This window comes from Panulirus ornatus, chromosome 37 (assembly GCF_036320965.1).
Source record: "Panulirus ornatus isolate Po-2019 chromosome 37, ASM3632096v1, whole genome shotgun sequence".
Classification (NCBI taxonomy): Eukaryota; Metazoa; Arthropoda; class Malacostraca; order Decapoda; family Palinuridae; genus Panulirus; species Panulirus ornatus.
This window is the reverse complement of record NC_092260.1, coordinates 30,728,266-30,753,144: the sequence shown is the minus strand read 5'-3', so window position 1 is coordinate 30,753,144 and position 24,879 is coordinate 30,728,266. Positions and strand designations below refer to the sequence as shown.

Sequence of the window (24,879 nt, the reverse complement as noted above, 5' to 3'; positions counted from 1 at the left end):
CATTCAAAATGATGATGCAAAAGGCAAAGAACAAGGAGAAAAAAATGAAGTTGAACTTATTGGAAAATAAATTCATTTCATGTCTAAAAACTAACCTTTTAGAGCTGAGCACACTTGCTATCTAACATATAGAAGGAAAAATAGTTACATTTTAAGGTCAGCTGCAACTAACATATTTTCCTAAAGACGATTTTTCTTGATTCTTAAACCAACTGTAATAGGACTTTGATTTTTGGAAGATCATCCCATAAAACTATATCTTAAGCTTGTTGCCAGGAATTTCAAAGTGAGCCTCTTTATCGTTTCAAACGTATTTTTGGGAGTGACTATACACATAAATTATCGATTACATGTAGCAAAACACGAAATATGTTTTAAAGGATTTTTTTCTGATATAGTACTAGTTTTATCATGTCTTAAAAACTAGGTTGTCTGTACAGTCCATCATTGTACCTACTTTTGGTGAAAATTGGACTTGCAATAACCCTCAACGCACCGTACTCCTCCGGCAAAGGGCTTGATATTGATTCACTAAAACGAAGTCTTGCCAAAATCTCCTGCTAGGTACAATAAATGATAAACCACAAGCTCTAGTTCAATGCCTGTGTTGATTATGGACCGTTATAGTGTTACAGTTCATACTAACATTATTTTTTGTGTATATGCGTATTAATTTTCTTTCATTGTGTTCTTAACTTTGGATGAACATTTGAATTTTTCACCGCATAAACAAGATCTTCTTATCTAAAAATTTGTTTTCCCCTTGATTTGAAAAGTTGCGTTAAAGCTACAAAGATCCAGTGTTCTTTCATAATAAGAAAAATCATGCAGTACTTTCTTTCATACTCTTCTATCATATAAAAACTTATTTGAAGATCTTGCGGTATAGTTTTCATGACAATGAACAACTAAGCAGAATAAATGTACCGAACGGGAACGGTACAAGGCTCATTGCATATATAAGCAAATACATTGTTATTAGACTGTGTAATGGAGAGGGCATTTAGAAAAAAAAGATTGGCGCTTGGTTTCATATTCATGGTGATATGTGAACTCTAAGGATATCTGTTCAAACTCTGAAATATTTAAAAAGAAAATTATAGTTATTCTCACTGTTTATTTCATAGGGAGTTCTGATTGGTTACAGGGGAGTAAGGTGCCTTTTGATTGGCTGAGCTCATCACTCGTCTGGTGAGGTGTATTCTGGTGTCAGCGAACACGAAATCTGCTCTTAAAACTTTTCTTTGCTAAAATGCTCGTGTCATCCATCGTTCAAAATGAATATAACATAGAACAGCTTTCTTACCATCTCGTATATGTGTGAGAGCGAGAAAGAAGCTCAGTTAACTCTAGTATTAGTGCTTTACCCAGGATCCAACCCTAGTGGAAGCAAGTTTGCGTGGTTGTCCCACCGAAAGGCAGAAACTCCCAGCATTCCCAGCCGGTATCAAGATGGACGAGCTCAGTGTTGAAGTTCTGGGTCCTCACGGGGCCTATTATAAGGTAGTTTCTGTGCTAAGATATCTGTAGGCTATAAGCCTCAGTTTTCACTGTTTATGCTTCTTTAGTTTAGAGGCATATGATGTGTTGGAAGCTGTAGGTGTTGGCAGGGGTGCTGTAACCTTGTTGACAAAATCCAGCTGATGGCCAGAAAATGTAAACAAAATACTGACGTGCACTGTATTTTCAGTATTATCTTTTTAACACTTATACTGAGGGCCTTCTTAGTAACTATGGTGCTTCGGAGTTTCATGTATGACCATGTGAATATAAGATTTACTGACATTATTTGCTGAATGAGGTGATTTGAGTGCAGGTATTTGTAGGTTTAGTCATGTTGCAGTTGTCACAGTGTAGATCAGCTATGGTAGAACCGTTACCATAAAGTATAGGTGGTGGTTGCTCCCTTTGTAAGAGAGTATGTTTGCTGCTCAGACGTTGGATAAAGATGATGTTATTTATTAAGGTTGGTGCTTGCCTGATGGTTCAAATTTTTGTTTTGAAGGTCATATTGCAGCTGTTTCACATGTAGTTTGAGAGAGTGTGCACTATGGAACCATGTACAATTCTTATATTTTACTTATACCTTGTGATACTCACTTAAGCGAGTATAAACAGCCTGTACATGTTATATATCTGCATTGATGTGCAGTGTTATGATATGCTCAGTGTTTTGCTCTGGTGTGGCTTAGACATTTATATGATATGAAGTGATTATGTTTGCAATAGAGTGCATTGACTTAATGTACTTGGGGAGTAGTTTAGAGTACATTTTCCTTTCCCGTGACAATAACATGGAAATGGATAGGGCATTGAAGAAGAGGTAATTGAAAAATACATAAGAACAAAGAAAAGGAAATGTGAACTTTTTAGATACACTGTACCGAACTTTCCTTAGTGGCAGAGGTGTACCTTATTAACGTGTTATATTGGTTTATAGAATGTTATTGTTACTGCTGTCATGGTTTCATCCGCTGAAGGGGCTTTAGGAATAACTGTGAAATGATCAGTAATTGCTTGCATCCACTGGAGTGGCCTTGGGAATAGGGTTTTGATATAAGCAGAATAGTTACCAAAATCTCTTTTTTTATATTTCATTTGTACACAAAAGAGTAAAATTTAGGTAGCTGATTTATCAGTTTAACCATGCTTTGAAACTAGCTTTGGATATTGCAGTTTAGTTTTATAATACTAGTACAGTGTCTAGAAAATTCAGTTTATGAACAGTTGTGAACCTTACTCTGTGCATTATAGTTAATTCTGCAATATTGGTTAAGTTGATAATGATGAGGATTATGAAAATCGGGGAAAAAATGTTATAATTATATGATACTGTAAACTTTACAGAACTTATTGAAACCTGATGTTACCTTTCAGGCAGTCAAGATTCATCTTAATGTTTAACATCCTAGTTGAATTATACCAGTCAAATCCATGACAGTAAAGTCTTAACTGCCGACAAGTATTAACAATCAGATGAGACCAAGTGGCCAGTCATGCAGCTGCCCAATTTCCCATTTCCATGCATTTCTCAGCAACAATAGATTAATTTACTGTGTTTTTACTATACATCATGGATACTTAGTAAGGTTAGATGAGGTATTCTTAGGTTTTTTTTTCACAATTATATTACTTACTCTTACATTAATCAGTTAAGCTTATTGTGTGATAAGTATGTTTAGTGGAGAAAGATATTGGGCTGACATAAAAGTAAACAAAACACTGGTGACTTACCAATTTGTGTGTGCATTATAACATTGTATATTGAGTTGTATTGTTACATAATAGTACTGTATTCTGTAGGGAATAGAACGAATGATACAGAGTATGATTTTTGGTGCCATACTTTCTTTTTTGATGTGTATTTTTTTTATATATGATTGCCACATTCCCTGTATTAGTGAAGTAGCACCAGGAAACAAATGAAGAAAAACACCTCTGCTCACATAAACATAAGTGTATATTTATACATATATGCACACACACACACACACACACACACATATATATATATATATATATATATATATATATATATATTTTTTATTATACTTTGTCGCTGTCTCCCGCGTTTGCGAGGTAGTGCAAGGAAACAGACGAAAGAAATGGCCCAACCCCCCCCCATACACATGTATATACATACGTCCACACACGCAAATATACATACCTACACAGCTTTCCATGGTTTACCCCAGACGCTTCACATGCCTTGATTCAATCCACTGACAGCACATCAACCCCGGTATACCACATCGCTCCAATTCACTCTATTCCTTGCCCTCCTTTCACCCTCCTGCATGTTCAGGCCCCGATCACACAAAATCTTTTTCACTCCATCTTTCCACCTCCAATTTGGTCTCCCTCTTCTCCTTGTTCCCTCCACCTCCGACACATATATCCTCTTGGTCAATCTTTCCTCACTCATCCTCTCCATGTGCCCAAACCACTTCAAAACACCCTCTTCTGCTCTCTCAACCACGCTCTTTTTATTTCCACACATCTCTCTTACCCTTACGTTACTCACTCGATCAAACCACCTCACACCACACATTGTCCTCAAACATCTCATTTCCAGCACATCCATCCTCCTGCTCACAACTCTATCCATAGCCCACGCCTCGCAACCATACAACATTGTTGGAACCACTATTCCTTCAAACATACCCATATTTGCTTTCCAAGATAATGATCTCGACTTCCACACATTCTTCAAGGCCCCCAGAATTTTCGCCCCCTCCCCCACCCTATGATCCACTTCCGCTTCCATGGTTCCATCCGCTGCCAGATCCACTCCCAGATATCTAAAACACTTCACTTCCTCCAGTTTTTCTCCATTCAAACTCACCTCCCAATTGACTTGACCCTCAACCCTACTGTACCTAATAACCTTGCTCTTATTCACATTTACTCTTAACTTTCTTCTTCCACACACTTTACCAAACTCAGTCACCAGCTTCTGCAGTTTCTCACATGAATCAGCCACCAGCGCTGTATCATCAGCGAACAACAACTGACTCACTTCCCAAGCTCTCTCATCCCCAACAGACTTCATACTTGCCCCTCTTTCCAAAACTCTTGCATTTACCTCCCTAACAACCCCATCCATAAACAAATTAAACAACCATGGAGACATCACACACCCCTGCCGCAAACCTACATTCACTGAGAACCAATCACTTTCCTCTCTTCCTACACGTACACATGCCTTACATCCTCGATAAAAACTTTTCACTGCTTCTAACAACTTTCCTCCCACACCATATATTCTTAATACCTTCCACAGAGCATCTCTATCAACTCTATCATATGCCTTCTCCAGATCCATAAATGCTACATACAGATCCATTTGCTTTTCTAAGTATTTCTCACATACATTCTTCAAAGCAAACACCTGATCCACACATCCTCTACCACTTCTGAAACCACACTGCTCTTCCCCAATCTGATGCCCTGTACATGCCTTCACCCTCTCAATCAATACCCTCCCATATAATTTACCAGGAATACTCAACAAACTTATACCTCTGTAATTTGAGCACTCACTCTTATCCCCTTTGCCTTTGTACAATGGCACTATGCATGCATTCCGCCAATCCTCAGGCACCTCACCATGAGTCATTCATACATTAAATAACCTTACCAACCAGTCAACAATACAGTCACCCCCTTTTTTAATAAATTCCACTGCAATACCATCCAAACCTGCTGCCTTGCCGGCTTTCATCTTCCGCAAAGCTTTCACTACCTCTTCTCTGTTTACCAAATCATTTTCCCTAACCCTCTCACTTTGCACACCACCTCGACCAAAACACCCTATATCTGCCACTCTATCATCAAACACATTCAACAAACCTTCAAAATACTCACTCCATCTCCTTCTCACATCACCACTACTTGTTATCACCTCCCCATTTGCGCCCTTCACTGAAGTTCCCATTTGCTCCCTTGTCTTATATATATATATATATATATATATATATATATATATATATATATATATTTTGCTTTGTCGCTGTCTCCCGCGTTTGCGAGGTAGTGCAAGGAAACAGACGAAAGAAATGGCCCAACCCACCCCCATACACATGCATATACATACACGTCCACACACGCAAATATACATACCTACACAGCTTTCCATGGTTTACCCCAGACGCTTCACATGCCCTGATTCAATCCACTGACAGCACGTCAACCCCGGTATACCACATCGATCCAATTCACTCTATTCCTTGCCCTCCTTTCACCCTCCTGCATGTTCAGGCCCCGATCACACAAAATCTTTTTCACTCCATCTTTCCACCTCCAATTTGGTCTCCCACTTCTCCTCGTTCCCTCCACTTCCGACACATATATCCTCTTGGTCAATCTTTCCTCACTCATTCTCTCCATGTGCCCAAACCATTTCAAAACACCCTCTTTTGCTCTCTCAACCACGCTCTTTTTATTTCCACACATCTCTCTTACCCTTACATTACTTAGTCGATCAAACCACCTCACACCACATATTGTCCTCAAACATCTCATTTCCAGCACATCCACCCTCCTGCGCACAACTCTATCCATAGCCCACGCCTCGCAACCATACAACATTGTTGGAACCACTATTCCTTCGAACATAACCATTTTTGCTTTCCGAGATAATGTTCTCGACTTCCACACATTCTTCAAGGCTCCCAGGATTTTCGCCCCCTCCCCCACCCTATGATTCACTTCCGCTTCCATGGTTCCATCTGCTGCCAGATCCACTCCCAGATATCTAAAACACATTACTTCCTCCAGTTTTTCTCCATTCAAACTTACCTCCCAATTGACTTGACCCTCAACCCTACTGTACCTATATATATATTTCTTTCTTTCAAACTATTCGCCATATCCCGCATTAGCGAGGTAGCGTTAAGAACAGAGGACTGGGCCTTTGAGGGAATACCCTCACCTGGCCCAATTCTCTGTTCCTTCTTTTGGAAAATTGAAAAAAAAAAAAAAACGAGAGGGGAGGATTTCCAGCCCCCCGCTCCCTCCCCTTTTAGTCGCCTTCTACGACACGCAGGGAATACGTGGGAAGTATTCTTAATCCCCTATCCCCAGGGATATATATATATATATATATATATATATATATATATATATATATATATATATATATATATTTTTTTTTTTTTTCAAACTTCGCCATTTCCCGCGTTAGCGAGGTAGCGTTAAGAACAGAGAACTGGGCCACTGAGGGAATATCCTCACCTGGCCCCCTTCTCTGGGGATAGGGGAGAAAGAATACTTCCCACGTATTCCCTGCGTGTCGTAGAAGGCGACTAAAAGGGAAGGGAGCGGGGGGCTGGAAATCCTCCCCTCTCGTTTTTTTTTTTTAATTTTCCAAAAGAAGGAACAGAGAAGAGGGCCAGGTGAGGATATTCCCTCAAAGGCCCAGTCCTCTGTTCTTAACGCTACCTCGCTATCGCGGGAAATGGCGAATAGTATGAAAAAAAAAAAAAATATATATATATATATATATATATATATATATATATATATATATATATATATATATATACATACATATATATACATATATATATATATATACATATATACATATATATATATATATATATATATATATATATATATATATATATATGTATATATATATATATATATATTATACTTAGTTGCTGTCTCCTGCATTAGCAAAGTAGCGCAAGGAAACAGACGAAAGAATGGCCCAGCGGACCCACATACACACACGCATATATTTATTTATTTTGCTTTGTCGCTGTCTCCCACGTTTGCGAGATAGCGCAAGGAAACAGACGAAAGAAATGGCCCAACCCACCCCCATACACATGTATATACATCACGTCCACACACGCAAATACACATACCCATACATCTCAATGTACACATATATATACACACACAGACACATACATATATACACATGCACACAATTCACACTGTCTGCCTTTATTCATTCCCATCACCACCTCGCCAGACATGGAATAACATCCCCCTCCCCCCTCATGTGTGCAAGGTAGCGCTAGGAAAAGACAACAAAGGCCCCATTCGTTCACACTCAGTCTCTAGCTGTCTTGCAATAATGCCTGAAACCACAGCTCCCTTTCCACATCCAGGCCCCACAGAACTTTCCATGGTTTACCCCAGACGCTTCACATGCCCTGATTCAATCCATTGACAGCACGTCGACCCCGGTATACCACATCGATCCAATTCACTCTATTCCTTGCCCGCCTTTCACCCTCCTGAATGTTCAGGCCCCGATCACTCAAAGTCTTTTTCAGTCCATCTTTCCACCTCCAATTTGGTCTCCCCCTTCTCCTCGTTCCCTCCACCTCCGACACATATATCCTCTTGGTCAATCTTTCCTCACTCTTTCTCTCCATGTGCCCAAACCATTTCAAAACACCCTCTTCTGCTCTCTCAACCACGCTCTTTTTATTTCCACACATCTCTCTTACCCTTACATTACTTACTCGATCAAACCACCTCACACCACATATTGTCCTCAAACATCTCATTTCCAGCACATACACCCTCCTGTGCACAACTCTATCCATAGCCCACGCCTCGCAACCATACAACATTGTTGGAACCACTGTTCCTTCAAACATAGCCGTTTTTGCTTTTATAGATAATGTTCTCGACTTCCACACATTCTTCAAGGCTCCCAAGAATTTTGCCCCCCTCCCCCATCCTATGATTCACTTCTGCTTCCAGATATCTAAAACACTTCACTTCCTCCAGTTTTTCTCCATTCAAACTTACCTCCCAATTGACTTGACCCTCAACCCTACTGTACCTAATAACCTTGCTCTTATTCACATTTACTCTTAACTTTCTTCTTTCACACACTTTACCAAACTCAGTCACCAGCTTCTGCAGTTTCTCACATGAATCAGCCACCAGCGCTGTATCATCATCGAACAACAACTGACTCACTTCCCAAGCTCTCTCATCCCCAACAGACTTCATACTTTTCCCTCTTTCCAAAATTCCTGCATTCACCTCCCTAACAACCCTATCCATAAACAAATTAAACGACCATGGAGACATCACACACCCCTGCAGCAAACCTACATTCACTGAGAACCAATCACTTTCCTCTCTTCCTACACGTACACATGCCTTACATCCTCAATAAAAAATTTTCACTGCTTCTAACAACATGCCTCCCACACCATATATTCTTAGTACCTTCCACAGAGCATCTCTATCAACTCTTATCATATGCCTTCTCCAGATCCATAAATGTTACATACAAATCCATTTGCTTTTCTAAGTTTTTCTCACATACATTCTTCAAAGCAAACACTTGATCCACACATCCTCTACCACTTCTGAAACCACACTGCTCTTCCCCAATCTGATGCTCTGTACATGCCTTCACCCTCTCAATCAATACCCTCCCATATAATTTACCAGGAACACTCAACAAACTTATACCTCTGTAATTTGAGCACTCACTCTTATCTCCTTTGCCTTTGTACAATGGCACTATGCATGCATTCCGCCAATCCTCAGGCACCTCACCATGAATCATATTATTATATTATTATTATTATTTTGCTTTGTCGCTGTCTCCCGCGTTTGCGAGGTAGCGCAAGGAAACAGACGAAAGAAATGGCCCAACCCATCCCTATATACATACACGTCCACACATGCAAATATACATACCTGTACATCTCAATGTACACATATATATTCACACACAGACACATACATATATACCCATGCACACAATTCACACTGTCTGCCTTTATTCATTCCCATCGCCACCTCGCCACACATGGAATACCATCCCCCTCCCCCCTCATGTGTGCGAGGTAGCGCTAGGAAAAGACAACAAAGGCCCCATTCGTTCACACTCAGTCTCTAGCTGTCATGCAATAATGCCCGAAACCACAGCTCCCTTTCCACATCCAGGCCCCACAGAACTTTCCATGGTTTACCCCAGACGCTTCACATGCCCTGATTCAATCCACTGACAGCACGTCAACCCCGGTATACCACATCGATCCAGTTCACTCTATTCCTTGCCCGCCTTTCACCCTCCTGCATGTTCATGCCCCGATCACTCAAAATCTTTTTCAGTCCATCTTTCCACCTCCAATTTGGTCTCCCACTTCTCCTTGTTCCCTCCACCTCTGACACATATATCCTCTTGGTCAATCTTTCCTCACTCATTCTCTCCATGTGCCCAAACCATTTCAAAAGACCCTCTTCTGCTCTCTCAACCACACTCTTTTATTACCGCACATCTCTCTTACCCTATTATTACTTACTCGATCAAACCACCTCACACATATTGTCCTCAAACATCTCATTTCCAGCACAACCACCCTCCTACGCACAACTCTATCCATAGCCCACGCCTCGCAACCATACAACATTGTTGAAACCACTGTTCCTTCAGACATAGCCATTTTTGCTTTTATAGATAATGTTCTCGACTTCCACACACTCTTCAACGCTCCCAGAATTTTCGCACCCTCCCCCACCCTATGAAGTTTCTGGGGTAAACCATAGAAAGTTTTGTGGGGCCTGGATGTGGAAAAGGAGCTGTGGTTGTGGTTTCAGTGCATTTCACATGACAGCTAGAGACTGAGTATGAACGAATGTGGCCTTTGTTGTCTTTTCCTAGCGCTACCTTACGCGCACGCTGGGGGAGGGGGATGCCATTTTCATGTGTGGCAGGTTGGCAGTGGGAATGGATGAAGGCAGCATGTATGAATATGTACATGCGTATATATATGTATACGTCTGTTTATGTGTATGTTTGTATAAGTTAAAATGTATGGGTATATGTATGTGTGTGTGTGTGTGGGCGTTTATGTATATACATATGTATGTGGGTGGGTTGGGCCATTCTTTCGTCTATTTCCTTGCGCTACCTTGCTAACACGGGAGACAGTGACAAATGATGATAAATATTTTTTTTTTTTTTTTTTTTTTTTTTTTATACTTTGTCGCAGTCTCCCGTGTTTGCGAGGTAGCGCAAGGAAACAGACGAAAGAAATGGCCCAACCCCCCCCCCCATACACATGTATATACATACGTCCACACACGCAAATATACATACCTACACAGCTTTCCATGGTTTACCCCAGACGCTTCACATGCCCTGCTTCAATCCACTGACAGCACGTCAACCCCGGTATACCACATCGCTCCAATTCACTCTATTCCTTGCCCTCCTTTCACCCTCCTGCATGTTGAGGCCCCGATCACACAAAATCTTTTTCACTCCATCTTTCCACCACCAATTTGGTCTCCCTCTTCTTGTTCCCTCCACCTCCGACACATATATCCTCTTGGTCAATCTTTCCTCACTCATCCTCTCCATGTGCCCAAACCACTTCAAAACACCCTCTTCTGCTCTCTCAACCACGCTCTTTTTATTTCCACACATCTCTCTTACCCTTACGTTACTCACTCGATCAAACCACCTCACACCACACATTGTCCTCAAACATCTCATTTCCAGCACATCCATCCTCCTGCGCACAACTCTATCCATAGCCCACGCCTCGCAACCATACAACATTGTTGGAACCACTATTCCTTCAAACATACCCATTTTTGCTTTCCGAGATAATGTTCTCGACTTCCACACATTCTTCAAGGTCCCCAGGATTTTCGCCCCCTCCCCCACCCTATGATCCACTTCCGCTTCCATGGTTCCATCCGCTGCCAGATCCACTCCCAGATATCTAAAACACTTCACTTCCTCCAGTTTTTCTCCATTCAAACTCACCTCCCAATTGACTTGACCCTCAACCCTACTGTACCTAATAACCTTGCTCTTATTCACATTTACTCTTAACTTTCTTCTTCCACACACTTTTCCAAACTCAGTCACCAGCTTCTGCAGTTTCTCACATGAATCAGCCACCAGCGCTGTATCATCAGCGAACAACAACTGACTCTCTTCCCAAGCTCTCTCATCCCCAACAGACTTCATACTTAACCCTCTTTCCAAAACTCTTGCATTCACCTCCCTAACAACCCCATCCATAAACAAATTAAACAACCATGGAGACATCACACACCCCTGCCACAAACCTACATTCACTGAGAACCAATCACTTTCCTCTCTTCCTACACGTACACATGCCTTACATCCTCGATAAAAACTTTTCACTGCTTCTAAAAACTTTCCTCCCACACCATATATTCTTAATACCTTCCACAGAGCATCTCTATCAACTCTATCGTATGCCTTCTCCAGATCCATAAATGCTACATACAAATCCATTTGCTTTTCTAAGTATTTCTCACATACATTCTTCAAAGCAAACACCTGATCCACACATCCTCTACCACTTCTGAAACCACACTGCTCTTCCCCAATCTGATGCTCTGTACATGCCTTCACCCTCTCAATCAATACTCTCCCATATAATTTACCAGGAATACTCAACAAACTTATACCTCTGTAATTTGAGCACTCACTCTTATCCCCTTTGCCTTTGTACAATGGCACTATGCACGCATTCCGCCAATCCTCAGGCACCTCACCATGAGTCATACATATATTAAATAACCTTACCAACCAGTCAACAATACAGTCACCCCCTTTTTTAATAAATTCCACTGCAATACCATAAATATAAATATAAATGAATATATTATTATTTTATTATTATTTTACTTAATCGCTGTGTCTTGCATCATCGAGGTAGTGCAATGAAACAGTCGAAGAACAGCCCAGCCACTCATATACATGCATATATACATAAACGCCCATACATGCACGTACACATGAATATACATTTCACTGTATACCTATGTACACAGACATGTATGTACATACACATGTACATATTCATACTTGTTGCTTTCATCCATTCCTGTCATCATTCCCAACCCCCCTCCAGTGAGGTAGCACCAGGAAAAGACAAAAAAGCCACATTCATTCACACTCAGTCCCTAGCTGTCATGTGTAATGCACCAATACCACAGCTTCCTATCCACATCCAGGCCACACAGACCTTTCCATGGTTTACCCTAGACTCTTCACATGCCCTTGCTCAGTTCATTGACAACACATCGACCCCGGTATACCACATCATTCCAACTCACTCTTATTTCTTCCATGTCTCTGACCCTCATGTATGTGTAATGCACCGATACCACAGCTTCCTATCCACATCCAGGCCCCACAGACCTTTCCCTGGTTTACCCTAAACTCTTCCCATTCCCTTGCTCAGTCCATCAACAACACGTCGACCCCGGTATACCACATCATTCCAACTCACTCTTATTTCTTGCATGTTTCTCACCCTCATGTATGTTCAGGCCCCGATTGCTCAAAACCTTTTTCACTCCATCTTTCCACCTCCAATTTGGTCTCCCACTTTTCCTTGTACCCTTCACCTCTGACACATATATCCTCTTTGCCAATCTTTCCTCACTCATTCTCTCCATATGTCCAAATCATTTCAGTAACCCTCTTCTGCTCTTTCAACCATGCACTTTTTTATTTCCACACATCTCCCTTAACATTTCATTTCTTACTTGATCAAACCACCTCACACCACATATTGTACTCAAACATTTAATTTCCAACTCATCCACCCTCCTCCATACAGCCGTACCTATAGCCCATGCCTCGCAACCATGTAACACTGTTGTATCTACTATTCCTTCGAACATACCCATTTTTGCTCTCTGAGATAACGTTCTTTCTTTCCACACATTCTTCATTGCTTCCAGAACCTTTGCCCCCTTCCCCCACCCTGTGACTCACTTCTACTTCCATGGTTCCATCCGCTGCTAAGTCCACTCCCAGATATCTAAAACACTTCACTTTCTCCAGTTTTTCTCCATTCAAACTTGCATCCCAATTAACTTGTCCCTCAACCCGACTGAACCTAATAACCTTGTTCTTATTCACATTAACTCAACTTTCTCCTTTCACACAACTTTTTCCAAAGTTAGTCACCAGCCTCTGCAGTTTCTCACTTGAATCAGCCACTAGAGCTGTATCATTGGCAAATGCTTCCTGACTCACTTCCCAGTCCCTCTCACCCCAAACAGACTGCATACTCACCCCTCTCTCCAAAACTCTTGCATTTGCCTTCCTAACCACCCCATACATAAACTAAATAAACAACCATGGGGACATCACACCCCTGCCTCAGACTGACCTTTACTGAGAACCAGTCACTTTCCTCTCTTCCTACTCATACACATGCCTTACATCCATGGTAAAAACTTTTCATTGCTGCTAGCAACTTACTCCCTCACCATATACTCTTAAAACCTGTCACAAAGCACCTTTATCAACCCAATCATATGCCTTCTCCAGATTCATAAATGATACATAAAGATCCATTTGTTTTTCTAAATATTTCTCGCATACATTCTTCAAAGCAAACACCTGATCCACACATTCTCTACCCCTTCTGAAACCATAGTGCTCTTCCCCATTCTGATGCTCTGTACATACCTTCACCCTCTCAATCAATACCCTCCCATATAATTTCCCAGGAATACCCAACAGGCTTTTGCCTCTATAGTTTGAACACTCACCTTTATCCACTTTGCCTTTGTACAATGGTACTATGCATGCATTCCACCAATTCTCAGGCACTTCACCATGATCTGTACATACATTGAATATCCTTACCAACTGTTCAACAACACAGTCACCCTGTTTTTAATGAATTCTCCTGCAGTACTTCCAAAACTGCTGCCTTGCTGGATTTCATCTTCCACAAAGCTTTCAGTACCTCTTCTCTCTTAACCACATTTACCTGTTCGCTGTTGTCCACACCAGCCACCATCCCTCTCTACTGGAAACAGTATAAATGCTTATATGAAAAGAAAAAATAACATGGACATTTTCTTCTCCCCCACACTAGAACATTGCTCCGTGCTAGTGATGTAACGTTATGAAACACAAAGTAATGCTACATCTGCTCACTTCCATACTCAAGTGTGTGTTTGTGTGTGTAATCACATTGAAAAGAGTGTAGAGAGAGGTAGTATGTTTAGGGAAAGAAACCTGGATGTTTTGGCTCTAAGTGAAAGAAAGCTCAGTTGTAAAGGGGAAGAATGATTTATAAATGTCGTAGATGTAAAGTCAGGGGTGAGATGACAAGAACTAAGGAAGAAGTAGCACTACTGCTGAAGCAGGGTGTGTGAAAGAGTGTAAGAAAATAAATTTTAAACTGATATGGGTGAAATTGAAAGTGGAATGCAAGAGATGGGTGATTATTAGTGCTTATATAAACATCCGGCCATGACGAGAAAGATCATGAAAGTTTAATGTTTTGGGGGCAGCTTAATGAGTATGTCAGCAGTTTTGATGTAAGTTACCAGGTATTAGTGATATGTGATTTGAATGTGAAGCTGAGTAATATAGGTGGTTGAGGGTTTGATTGGGGGCATGGGGTATTCACTGTTATGAATGGAAGAGGTGAACAGCTTGTGGAAATGTGTGCTGAAAAAGAACTGGTGAGTGGGAATACCTGGTTTAAAAGAGGACATACACAAGCACACCTGTGCAAGTAGGAGAGATGGTCTGTGAACTATATTTATTGGATTATGTTTTAAGTGATAGGCATGTATGTAACAGAGACTTTAGGATGTACAGCTGCTGGGGGGGGCAGCTGGTGGGATGTGTGATTACTATCTTGTGGAGGTAAAGGTGAAGTTTTGTAGAGGCATTTGGACAGTTGTAAATAATGCCATTGAGAATAAGGTGGTGAGAGTAAGTGAACTTGCAAAAGTGACTGAAGAAATAGCAAAAGTCACTGAAGAAATACCAGAAGAGATTTGGTGTAGAATGGCAAGGGGAGTGGATGTGGAATTGACAGTAATTAGGGAAGCAGTGCTGGCATGTATGAGAGATGCATTTGCCTTGCAAAATGTGGGAGATGGGCAGATTAGAAAGGGTAGTGAGTGGTGGGATGAAGATAAACTTGCATGTGGAAGAAAAGAGGGAGCTGTTTGAGTGGTACTTTCAGGGAAGGAGTGCAAATGATTCGAGGATGTATAAGAGAAAGCATTAGGAAGTAAAGAGGAAGGTGCATGGTTTGAAAATGAGGGCAAATGAAAGTTGGGGCAAGTGAGTGATGGTAAACTGAAGGAAGAGTACTATGTTTTGGAAGGAGATTAATAATGAGTGAAAGACGAGAATAAATTGGAACATTGGTGAATGGGGCAAAAGGGGAAGCAGTGATAGGTAATGATGAAGCGAGGAAGAGATGGAATGAGTATTTTGAGGGACTGTTGAATATGCTAGATGATTGGATGGCAGATGTAGGGTGTTTTGGTTTGGATAGTATGTGAAGTGAGAGAGTCACAGAGAATGGTTTGGTAAAGAGAGAAAAGGGGGTGAAAGCTTTATATAAGATGAAATTTGGCAAGGTGGCTGGAGTAGATGGCATTGTAGTTGAATTCATTAAGAAAAGGGGTGAATGTGTTGTTGATTGGTTGGTAAGGATTTTCAATTTATTTGTGTATCTTCGTGAGATGCCTGAGGATTTGCTGAATGCATATATAGTGCCATTTTATAAAGGCAGGGAGGATAAAAGTAAGTGTTCAAACTAAAGAGGTATAAGTTAGTTGAGTGTACTTGGTATGTTGTATGGGAGGGTAAAGGCACGTACAGAACATCAAAATGGGGAGGAGCAGTGTGGTTTTGGAAGTGATAAATGATTAGTGGATCAGGTGTTTGCTTTAAGAAATGTGTAGAGAAATATCTAGAAAACAGATGGATTTGTATGTGGCATTTATGGACCTAGAGAAAATACATGATACTCTTGGTAGAGATGCCTTATGAAAGGTTAAAAGAATATTTGGTGTGGGAGGAAAAGTGGTAGAAGCAGTGGGAAGTTTTCATCAAGGGTGAAAGGTGTATGGACAAGTAGGATCAGAGGAGAGCGAATGGTTCTAAGTGAAGTTCAGCTGTGCAAGGGTATGTGATGTCTCCATGGTTATTGAATTTGTGGGAGTATTGGAGAGAGGGGTGAATATGTAGTGTGTTGGGTATGAGGGGGCTTGGGAAGTGAGTCAGTAGTTGTTTGATGATACAGCACTGGCGACAGATTTGAGTGAAAATATTCAGAAGTTGGTGACTGAGTTTGGAAGGTGTGACAGGATGAAGTTTAGAGTAAATGTAGACAAAAAGCAAGGTTATTATGTTCAGCAGAATTTTAGGACGTGTTAGTTGGTGTGTTTTGTGAGATGAATGGAGAGAACTTGGAGGAAGTGAAGTGTTTTAGATACCTCCTCCATCGAGAAATATATTTACAACAAGGCAGTTATTCAGCATTCTTTTGTAGGGCTTTACAAGAGAACACTATCATTTGGATGATGCTGGATGTTAGATGCACTTTTAGGGGCAGAAACTTGAGCCATATTCTTCTGTCACATGCTATAGAAGTACTCTCAACAGGGTGAGGTGGTTTATTATTAGGTAGAAGTGCTTTCCCTTACTTTCTAAGGAATTCCATTTTCTGAGAAATGTTTGAGTGAGGGTACAAATACAGCTGAACCATTTCTTGAAAATATTCCTGATGAACCATCCTGTCTTGTTAGCTACTGAGGAAACATTGGGTGTATCTGTGATGTATTGCAGGATACTAGGTTTCTTATCATTGCCAACAACTTCAGTTTTACTAGTATATTTCGTGTTACCTGTGGTACATAACTTATATCCTCTGTTTGCAGAATTTTGCTGTCCAAGTGCTTGTGTATTATTAGTTAGTGCCATCCATGCAAAGACAGTCTCATCAGCTTTGTAGAGTTGGAAGTCGTACAAGTTGAAATCCAGATTTAGCTTTTTAAGCTAAGCCTTACAAGGTGAAATACTTTCTGCATCTTCACTGAGACTTTATTTGTACTTTTCTGTTCCTGATGCTTTACCTATTCATGAATCTTTGCTGGCTTCCAGAAACTGCTTAGGAATATTCAACATCGGGTGTTTTAGAAAAATAGGTGAATACACTTTGGATCCACTGCCTGAGATTGGAGCATCAGTGAATATGTTGTTAATAACAACCATATCAGTTTTATCAAGTTCTTTATATTTGGGTTTACCCTTTTGGCTCATTTTCAAATTGTTAGTCATGGTGTTGCTAGGTTGATTAGTTAAGCTGGATACCATGAACCTGTGTATTAGTACATTGATATCACCATACTCTCGTATTAAGTTTTTCTTGGATCTGATATTTGGCAAGTGAGATGGTGAAATGTTTTTGCTTCTTGATGGATTTTAGGCTTATGGCAAAATTTGAAATTATTATAAGCCGAAATCATGAACATGTTTTTATTATGAAACAATACTTTGTTTTAATGTGGTCAGAATCTGAGAGAGGCAGTGAATTATCCTGTCTGGAGCTCACTCTCTGTTTGTTACACTCCTTGCAGATTTTAGTTGCTTGTTGTTAGGCCATTGTAAATTAACACAATAGTTTTAGTGCTTTTTAATAACCGGCAGTTCCAGTTTGTGAAAGTCCAGGTAAACTAGTTATCAGAGTACATGTTTTTCTTTTTGAATTGCTAGATATTTTTATTTGAGTACTTTTTATAGAATCTTGTTTTAGGGTCAACTGGGAGGTAAGTTTGAATGGAGAAAAACTGGAGGAAGTAAAGTGTTTTAGATATCTGGGAGTGGATCTGGCAGCGGATGGAACCATTGAAGCGGAAGTGAATCATAGGGTGGGGGAGGGGGCTAAAATCCTGGGAGCCTTGAAGAATGTGTGGAAGTCGAGAACATTATCTTGGAAAGCTAAAATGGGTATGTTTGAAGGAATAGTGGTTCCAACAATGTTGTATGGTTGCGAGGCGTGGGCTATGGATAGAGTTGTGCGCAGGAGGGTGGATGTGCTGGAAATGAGATGTTTGAGGACAATGTGTGGTGTGAGTTGGTTTGATCGAGTAAGTAATGTAAGGGTAAGAGAGATGTGTGGAAATAAAAAGAGCCTGGTTGAGAGAGCAGAAGGGGGTGTTTTGAAATGGTTTGGACACATAGAGAGAATGAGTGAGGAAAGATTGACCAAGAGGATATATGTGTCAGAGGTGGAGGGAACGAGGAGAAGTGGGAGACTGAATTGGAGGTGGAAAGATGGAGTGAAAAAGATTTTGTGTGATCGGGGCCTGAACATGCAGGAGGGTGAAAGGAGGGCAAGGAATAGAGTGAATTGGATCGATGTGGTATACCGGGGTTGACGTGCTGTCAGTGGATTGAATCAGGGCATGTGAAGCGTCTGGGGTAAACCATGGAAAGTTGTGTGGGGCCTGGATGTGGAAAGGGAGCTGTGGTTTCGGGCATTATTGCATGACAGCTAGAGACTGAGTGTGAACGAATGTGGCCTTTGTTGTCTTTTCCTAGTGCTACCTCGCACACATGAGGGGGGAGGGGGATGGTATTCCATGTGTGGTGAGGTGGTGATGGGAATGAATAAAGGCAGACAGTGTGAATTGTGTGCATGGGTATATATGTATGTGTCTGTGTGTGTATATATATGTGTACATTGAGATATATAGGTATGTATATTTGCGTGTGTGGACGTGTATGTATATACATTGTGTATGGGGGTGGGTTGGGCCATTTCTTTCGTCTGTTGCCTTGCGCTACCTCGCAAACGCGGGAGACAGCGACAAAGCAAAATAAATAAATAAATGAATAAATATTGTTTTAGGGTATTGATAAAGATAATATTTTCAGGCCTCAGTTGTAGATATGGTGGGAGATGAAGTGATGGTGCGATATGAGGGTGATTGGTGTGCAGAAACTCGGGTAGCAATGACAGGCGTAAGACTTCCACCGTCAGCGGGCCCTCCGCCAGTGGAATATCTTGAAGGTGCTGAAGTGGAAGTTTATGATAAACTTATGGCCTCGCCTTATGCTGCATATTGGAAAGCCACCATAAAGGTATATTTTGTTCAGTTTTCAGTTTTACTGTAAAAGGGTACTTTTTACTTATATTACCAATGGCATGTTTTACAAGTTTACTCAAGCTGTAAGAATTTATGTGTGAATTATGAACATGATGTACTTATTCACTTAATAGATTGATATTGATATAGGATTTTGTAATCTGTATTTAGATGTTATCTTCAGAAAGTTTCTGGAATAGTTATTACAGTGGTGGATAAGAGAGTTATGTTACATAAACATTATATGATTCTTTTGGTTTAATCTTTGGGCTCCTCTTTGTCCAGGTTAGTAGTTATTTCTGAATCCCATGAGTTTTTGTATAAAAGCACCTTGTATAATGCCATTTTGCTTTCATGGCATTTATGAATTAAGGCACAGATTTAGGGAAGACAATAGGGACATTTTTGAACAAAATTATGTTTTCAGTTTTGCCATTTTGTTTCCATAGATAATGAAATATACAAAGGTATTGTAAAGTTTTTGTCATAATGCCTTTTATAATGATATCAAGGCTGAATATTATTTGATTCATATCTAGCAAACACTAGAAAAATCATTAAATCATTTAGAATTTTTCCCCCAGCTCATGGTCAGCATGGAAAGAACATCAGTTTTATATTTGGCATTCTTGAACTGCATTTAGCATTATTGATATGCAAGATAATTTTTTTTTTTTAAAGAAGGAACAGAAAAGGGGGCCAGGTGAGGGTATTCCCTCAAAGGCCCAGTCCTCTATTCTTAATGCTACCTCGCTAATGCGGGAAATGGTGAATAGTATGAAAGAAAGAAAGAAAAGAAGTGAAAGCTGCATGATTAAACCTTCAAAATACATAGTAAACCATCCAAATACATTGTAAACCATCAAAATACAATATATATCGAGATGAAAACATCTAAAAAAGTAAATATTATATGAAATAGGTGGACTTATGCATGTAATCCCAAACTACAAATGGTGATACATCCAGTGTAAATACTAGCTATAATTCTCTTGGGCTACAAAACTAATTTCGCCAGTGGTTGTGGAAGATGAATCACATTATACTGCTTTCCTTTCAAAACAAATTTTTGTTCTTTCCACTCTTGTTTGTTGTTTCCTGTGTTAATGAGATAGCACTAGGAGGAGATGAAGAAAATGCTTCATGTGCTCACAGCCATCCTTTAATTGTCATACTCCTGAAATTCTTCACTTCTTCCTAGGTTTCCCCACTCAAACTAACTCCCAACTATACTATCCCTCTCCCTTGCTGAACCTAATACCCTTGCTTGTATTCACATTTACCCTCAACTTCTTTCTTTGACACAATCTCCCAGTCATCAATTCTGTAGTCTCACTTGAATCTGCTACCAGTGCTGCTTCATCAGCAAGCAACTGACTCACTTCCCAGGTCCCCTCACCCCTTACTGGCCTCATACTTGCCCTTCTTTCCAAAACCCTTGCATTGACTTCACTTACCACCTCCATCCATAAACAGATTAAACAGCCATGGTGATATACACCCCTGACACAGACCAGCCTTCCAGTGGAACCATTCACTCTCCACTCTTTCAACTTGTACATGTCTTACACTCTTGATAAAAACTTTTCTGATTCTAGTAACTTTCCTCGCACACAATATATTCATAAGGCCTTCCACAAGGTATCTCTCTCATAAGCTTGCTACAGAAACATAAGTGCCACATACAAATGCTTCTGTTTCTGTGTGTATTCTCTCTGTTTGTATTTCTCATATACATTTTACAAAGCAAACCTAATAAACACACACATACTCTTTTCATACTTGATCACCATTTCCCTCATTAGTGAAGTAGCAACAGGAACAGATGAAGACAGGCTGCATTTGCACACGTCCGTTCTCTGGCAGTCATGTGCAATACACCGAAACCACAGCTCTATATCCACAACGAGCCCCCAGAGGCCTTTCCATGGTTGACCCTGGCTGCTTCACGTGCACTTGTTCAGCCCATTGTCAGTGTGTCTACCCTCGTATACCACACGATTCCAATTCACTCTATTCGTTGCATGTCTTCCACCCTCTTGCATGTTCAGGCCCAGGTCTTTCATATGTATAGAATACTTCCCATGTATTCCCTGCATGTCGTAGAAGACGACTAAAAGGGGAGGGAGCGGGTGGCTGGAAATCCTCCCCTCATTTTTTTTTTATTTTCCAAAAGGAGGAATAGAGAAGGGGGCTAGGTGAGGATATTCCCTCAAAGGCCCAGTCCTCTGTTCTTAACGCTACCTTGCTAACGCAGGAAATGGCAAATAGTATGAAAGAAAGGCTTCCATCTCCAGTATGATTTTTCCCTTCTCGTTGTCCCCTTCACTTCAGATACATGTATCCTCTTTGTTGACCTTTTCTTACTTATTCTTTCTACATGACCAAACCATTTCAGCACACCCTCCTCAGATCTCTCAACCATACTCATATTAACATACACCTCTCTTACCCTTTCTTTACTTATTAGATCAATTCATCTTACACCATATATTGTCTTCATACTTTTCACTTCCAACACATCCACTGTCATCTGCACATCCTCATACATAGCCCATTCCTTGTATCCATGCAACATTGGTCTACTGTACCTTCAAAAACACCCATTTCCTCCCTCTCAGATAACAACCTATCTTCGCACACATTCCTAAGTACTTCCAAACCTTTACTATCTCACCCATTTTATGACTCTAGCTTCCTTGGTTATTTTTGCTGGTATCTGCACTCTCAGGCTTTTAAAACCTTCACTTCCACAGAATTTTCTCTGTTCAAACTTAACACCCCAACTAAACTTTCCCTCTACCCTGCTAAACCTTGTAATGTTGCTTTTATTTATGTATACTCTCAACATTCTCCTTTCTCACTCATCCAAAGTCAGTCACCAGCTTCTTAAATTTCTTACTCAAATCTACCACCAGTGGTATGTCATCAGCAAACAACAACTTACTCCTCAGGCCTCCTCATTCTCTGATAACTGCATATTCATCCCTTTTTTTATACATGTCTGTATTTTGAAGGTTTGTTGAATGTGTTTGATGATAGAGTGGCAGATATAGGGTGTTTTGGTTGAGGTGGTGTGCAAAGTGAGAGGGTTAGGGAGAATGATTTGGTAAACAGAGAAGAGGTAGTAAAAGCTTTGCAGAAGATGAAAGCCGGCAAGGCAGCAGGTTTGGATGGTATTGCAGTGGAATTTATTAAAAAAGGGGGTGAGTGTATTGTTGACTGGTTGGTAATGTTATTTGATGTATGTATGAATCATGGTGAGGTGCCTGAGGATTCGTGGAATGCTTGCATAGTGCCATTGTACAAAGGCAAAGGGGATAAGAGTGAGTGCTCAAATTACATAGGTATAAGTTTGTTGAGTATTCCTGAGAAATTATATGGGAGTGTATTGATTGAGAGGGTGAAGGAATGTACATAGCATCAGATTGGGGAAGAGCAGTGTGGTAGAGGATGTGTGGATTAGGTGTTTGCTTTGAAGAATGTATGTGAGAAATACTTAGAAAAGCAAATGGATTTGTATGCAGCATTTATGGATCTAGAGAATTCATATGAAGGAGTTGATAGAGATGCTCTGTGGAAGGTATTAAGAATATATGGTGTGGGAGGAAAGTTGCTAGAAGCAGTGAAAAGTTTTTATTGAGGATGTAAGGCATGTGTAAGAGTAGGAAGAGAGGAAAGTGATTGTTTCTCAGTGAATGTCGGTTTGCGGCAGGGGTGTGTGATGTCTCCGTGGTTGTTTAATTTGTTTATGGATGGGGTTGTTAGGGAGGTGAATGCAAGAGTTTTAGAAAGAGGGGCAAGTATGCAGTCTGTTATGGATGAGAGAGCTTGGGAAGTGAGTCAGTTGTTGTTCACTGATAATACAGTGCTAGTGGCTGATTTGGGTGAGAAACTGCAGAAGCTGGTGACTGAGTTTGGTAAAGTGTATGAAAGAAGAAAGCTGAGAGTAAATGTGAATAAGAGCAAGTTTATTTGGTACAGTAGCGTTGAGGGATAAGTCAATTGGGAAGTAAGTTTGAAGGGAGAAAAACTGGAGGAAGTGAAGTGTTTTAGATATCTGGGAGTAGATTTGGCAGCGGATGGAACCATGGAAGCGGAAGTGAGTCATAGGATGGGGGAAGGGGCGAAAGTTCTGGGAGTGTTGACAAAGTGTGGAAGGCGAGAACGTTATCTCGGAAAGCAAAAATGGGTATGTTTGAAGGAATAGTCGTTCCAATAATGTTATATTGTTGTGAGGTTTGGGCTATAGATAGAGTTGTGTGGAGAAGGGTGGATGTTTTGGAAATGAGATGATGTGAGGTGGTTTGATCGAGTAAGTAATGAAAGGGTAAGAGAGGTGTGGTAATAAAAAGAGTGTGGTTGAGAGAGCAGAAGAGGGTGATTGAAATGGTTTGGTCACATGGAGAGAATGAATGAGGAAAGATTGACGAAGAAGATATATGTGTCAGAGGTGGAGGGAACGAGGAGAAGTGGGAGACCAAATTGGAGGTGGAAAGATGGAGTGAAAAAGATTTTGAGTGATTGGGGCCTGAACATGCAGGAGGGTGAAAGGCGTGCAAGGAATAAAGTGAATTAGAACGATGTGGTATACCGGGGTCGACATGCTGTCAGTCGATTGAACCAGAGCATGTGAAGTGTCTAGGGTAAACCATGGAAAGTTGTGTGGGGCCTGGATGTGGAAAGGGAGCTGTGGTTTCGGTGCATTATATATGACAGCTAGAGACTGATTGTGAACGAATGTGGCCTTTGTTGTCTTTTCCTAGTGCTACCTCCCGCACATGCTGGGGGAGGGGGTTGTCATTACATGTGTGGCGGGGTGGCGACAGGAATAAATAAGGGCAGACAGTATGAATTATGTACATGTGTATATATGTATATGTCTGAGTGTGTATATATATGTATACGTTTAGATGTATAAGTATGTATTTGTGTGTGTGTGGACATGTATGTATATACATGTGTATGTGGGATGGTTGGGCCATTGTTTCGTCTGTTTCCTTGCGCTACCTCGCTAACGCGGGAGAGAGTGACAAAGTATGATGAATTGATAATAACCTGTTTATTCACTACTCTCTCATACAACGTACCAAGTACACTTTACAAGCTTATACTTCTGTAGTTTGAACACTCACCTTTGTTCCCTTTGCCCATGTACACTGCCACTATAGATGCATTTAATGGATTTAACGGACCGGACAAATGATGATACAGTACATTAATTGATATTGATTTAAACATTTATTTACCCCATCTAAAACATTTTTATATTCCCTGAAGTTTAATGATAATCTCTCACCCCAACTCTCATTTGCCCTCTTTTTCAACCCCTGCACGTTCTTGATCTCCTGTCGCTTTCTCTTTTACATCTACCAATCATTTGCATTCCTTCCTCATAAGTACTGCCCAAACACCTCTCTTTTCTTTTCGCTAAAGACTTTTCTTCCTCTGCTGTACTTCAGCTAGGTTGCATTC

The 24,879-nt window shown here is 40.6% G+C and overlaps 1 protein-coding gene across 1 annotated transcript in view; it reads left to right on the top strand.

Annotated features, from left to right (window-relative positions):
* The first annotated feature begins 1,158 nt into the window (after positions 1-1,158).
* Positions 1,159-24,879, top strand: part of Fmr1 (synaptic functional regulator FMR1) — a 150,669-nt gene continuing 126,948 nt past the window's right edge. The window contains exons 1-2 of the mRNA XM_071684215.1: positions 1,159-1,503; positions 19,193-19,399. Coding sequence (XP_071540316.1) covers positions 1,453-1,503; positions 19,193-19,399 — 258 coding nt within the window. The 5' untranslated portion in view covers positions 1,159-1,452. The remainder of the gene's footprint in view (positions 1,504-19,192; positions 19,400-24,879) is intronic.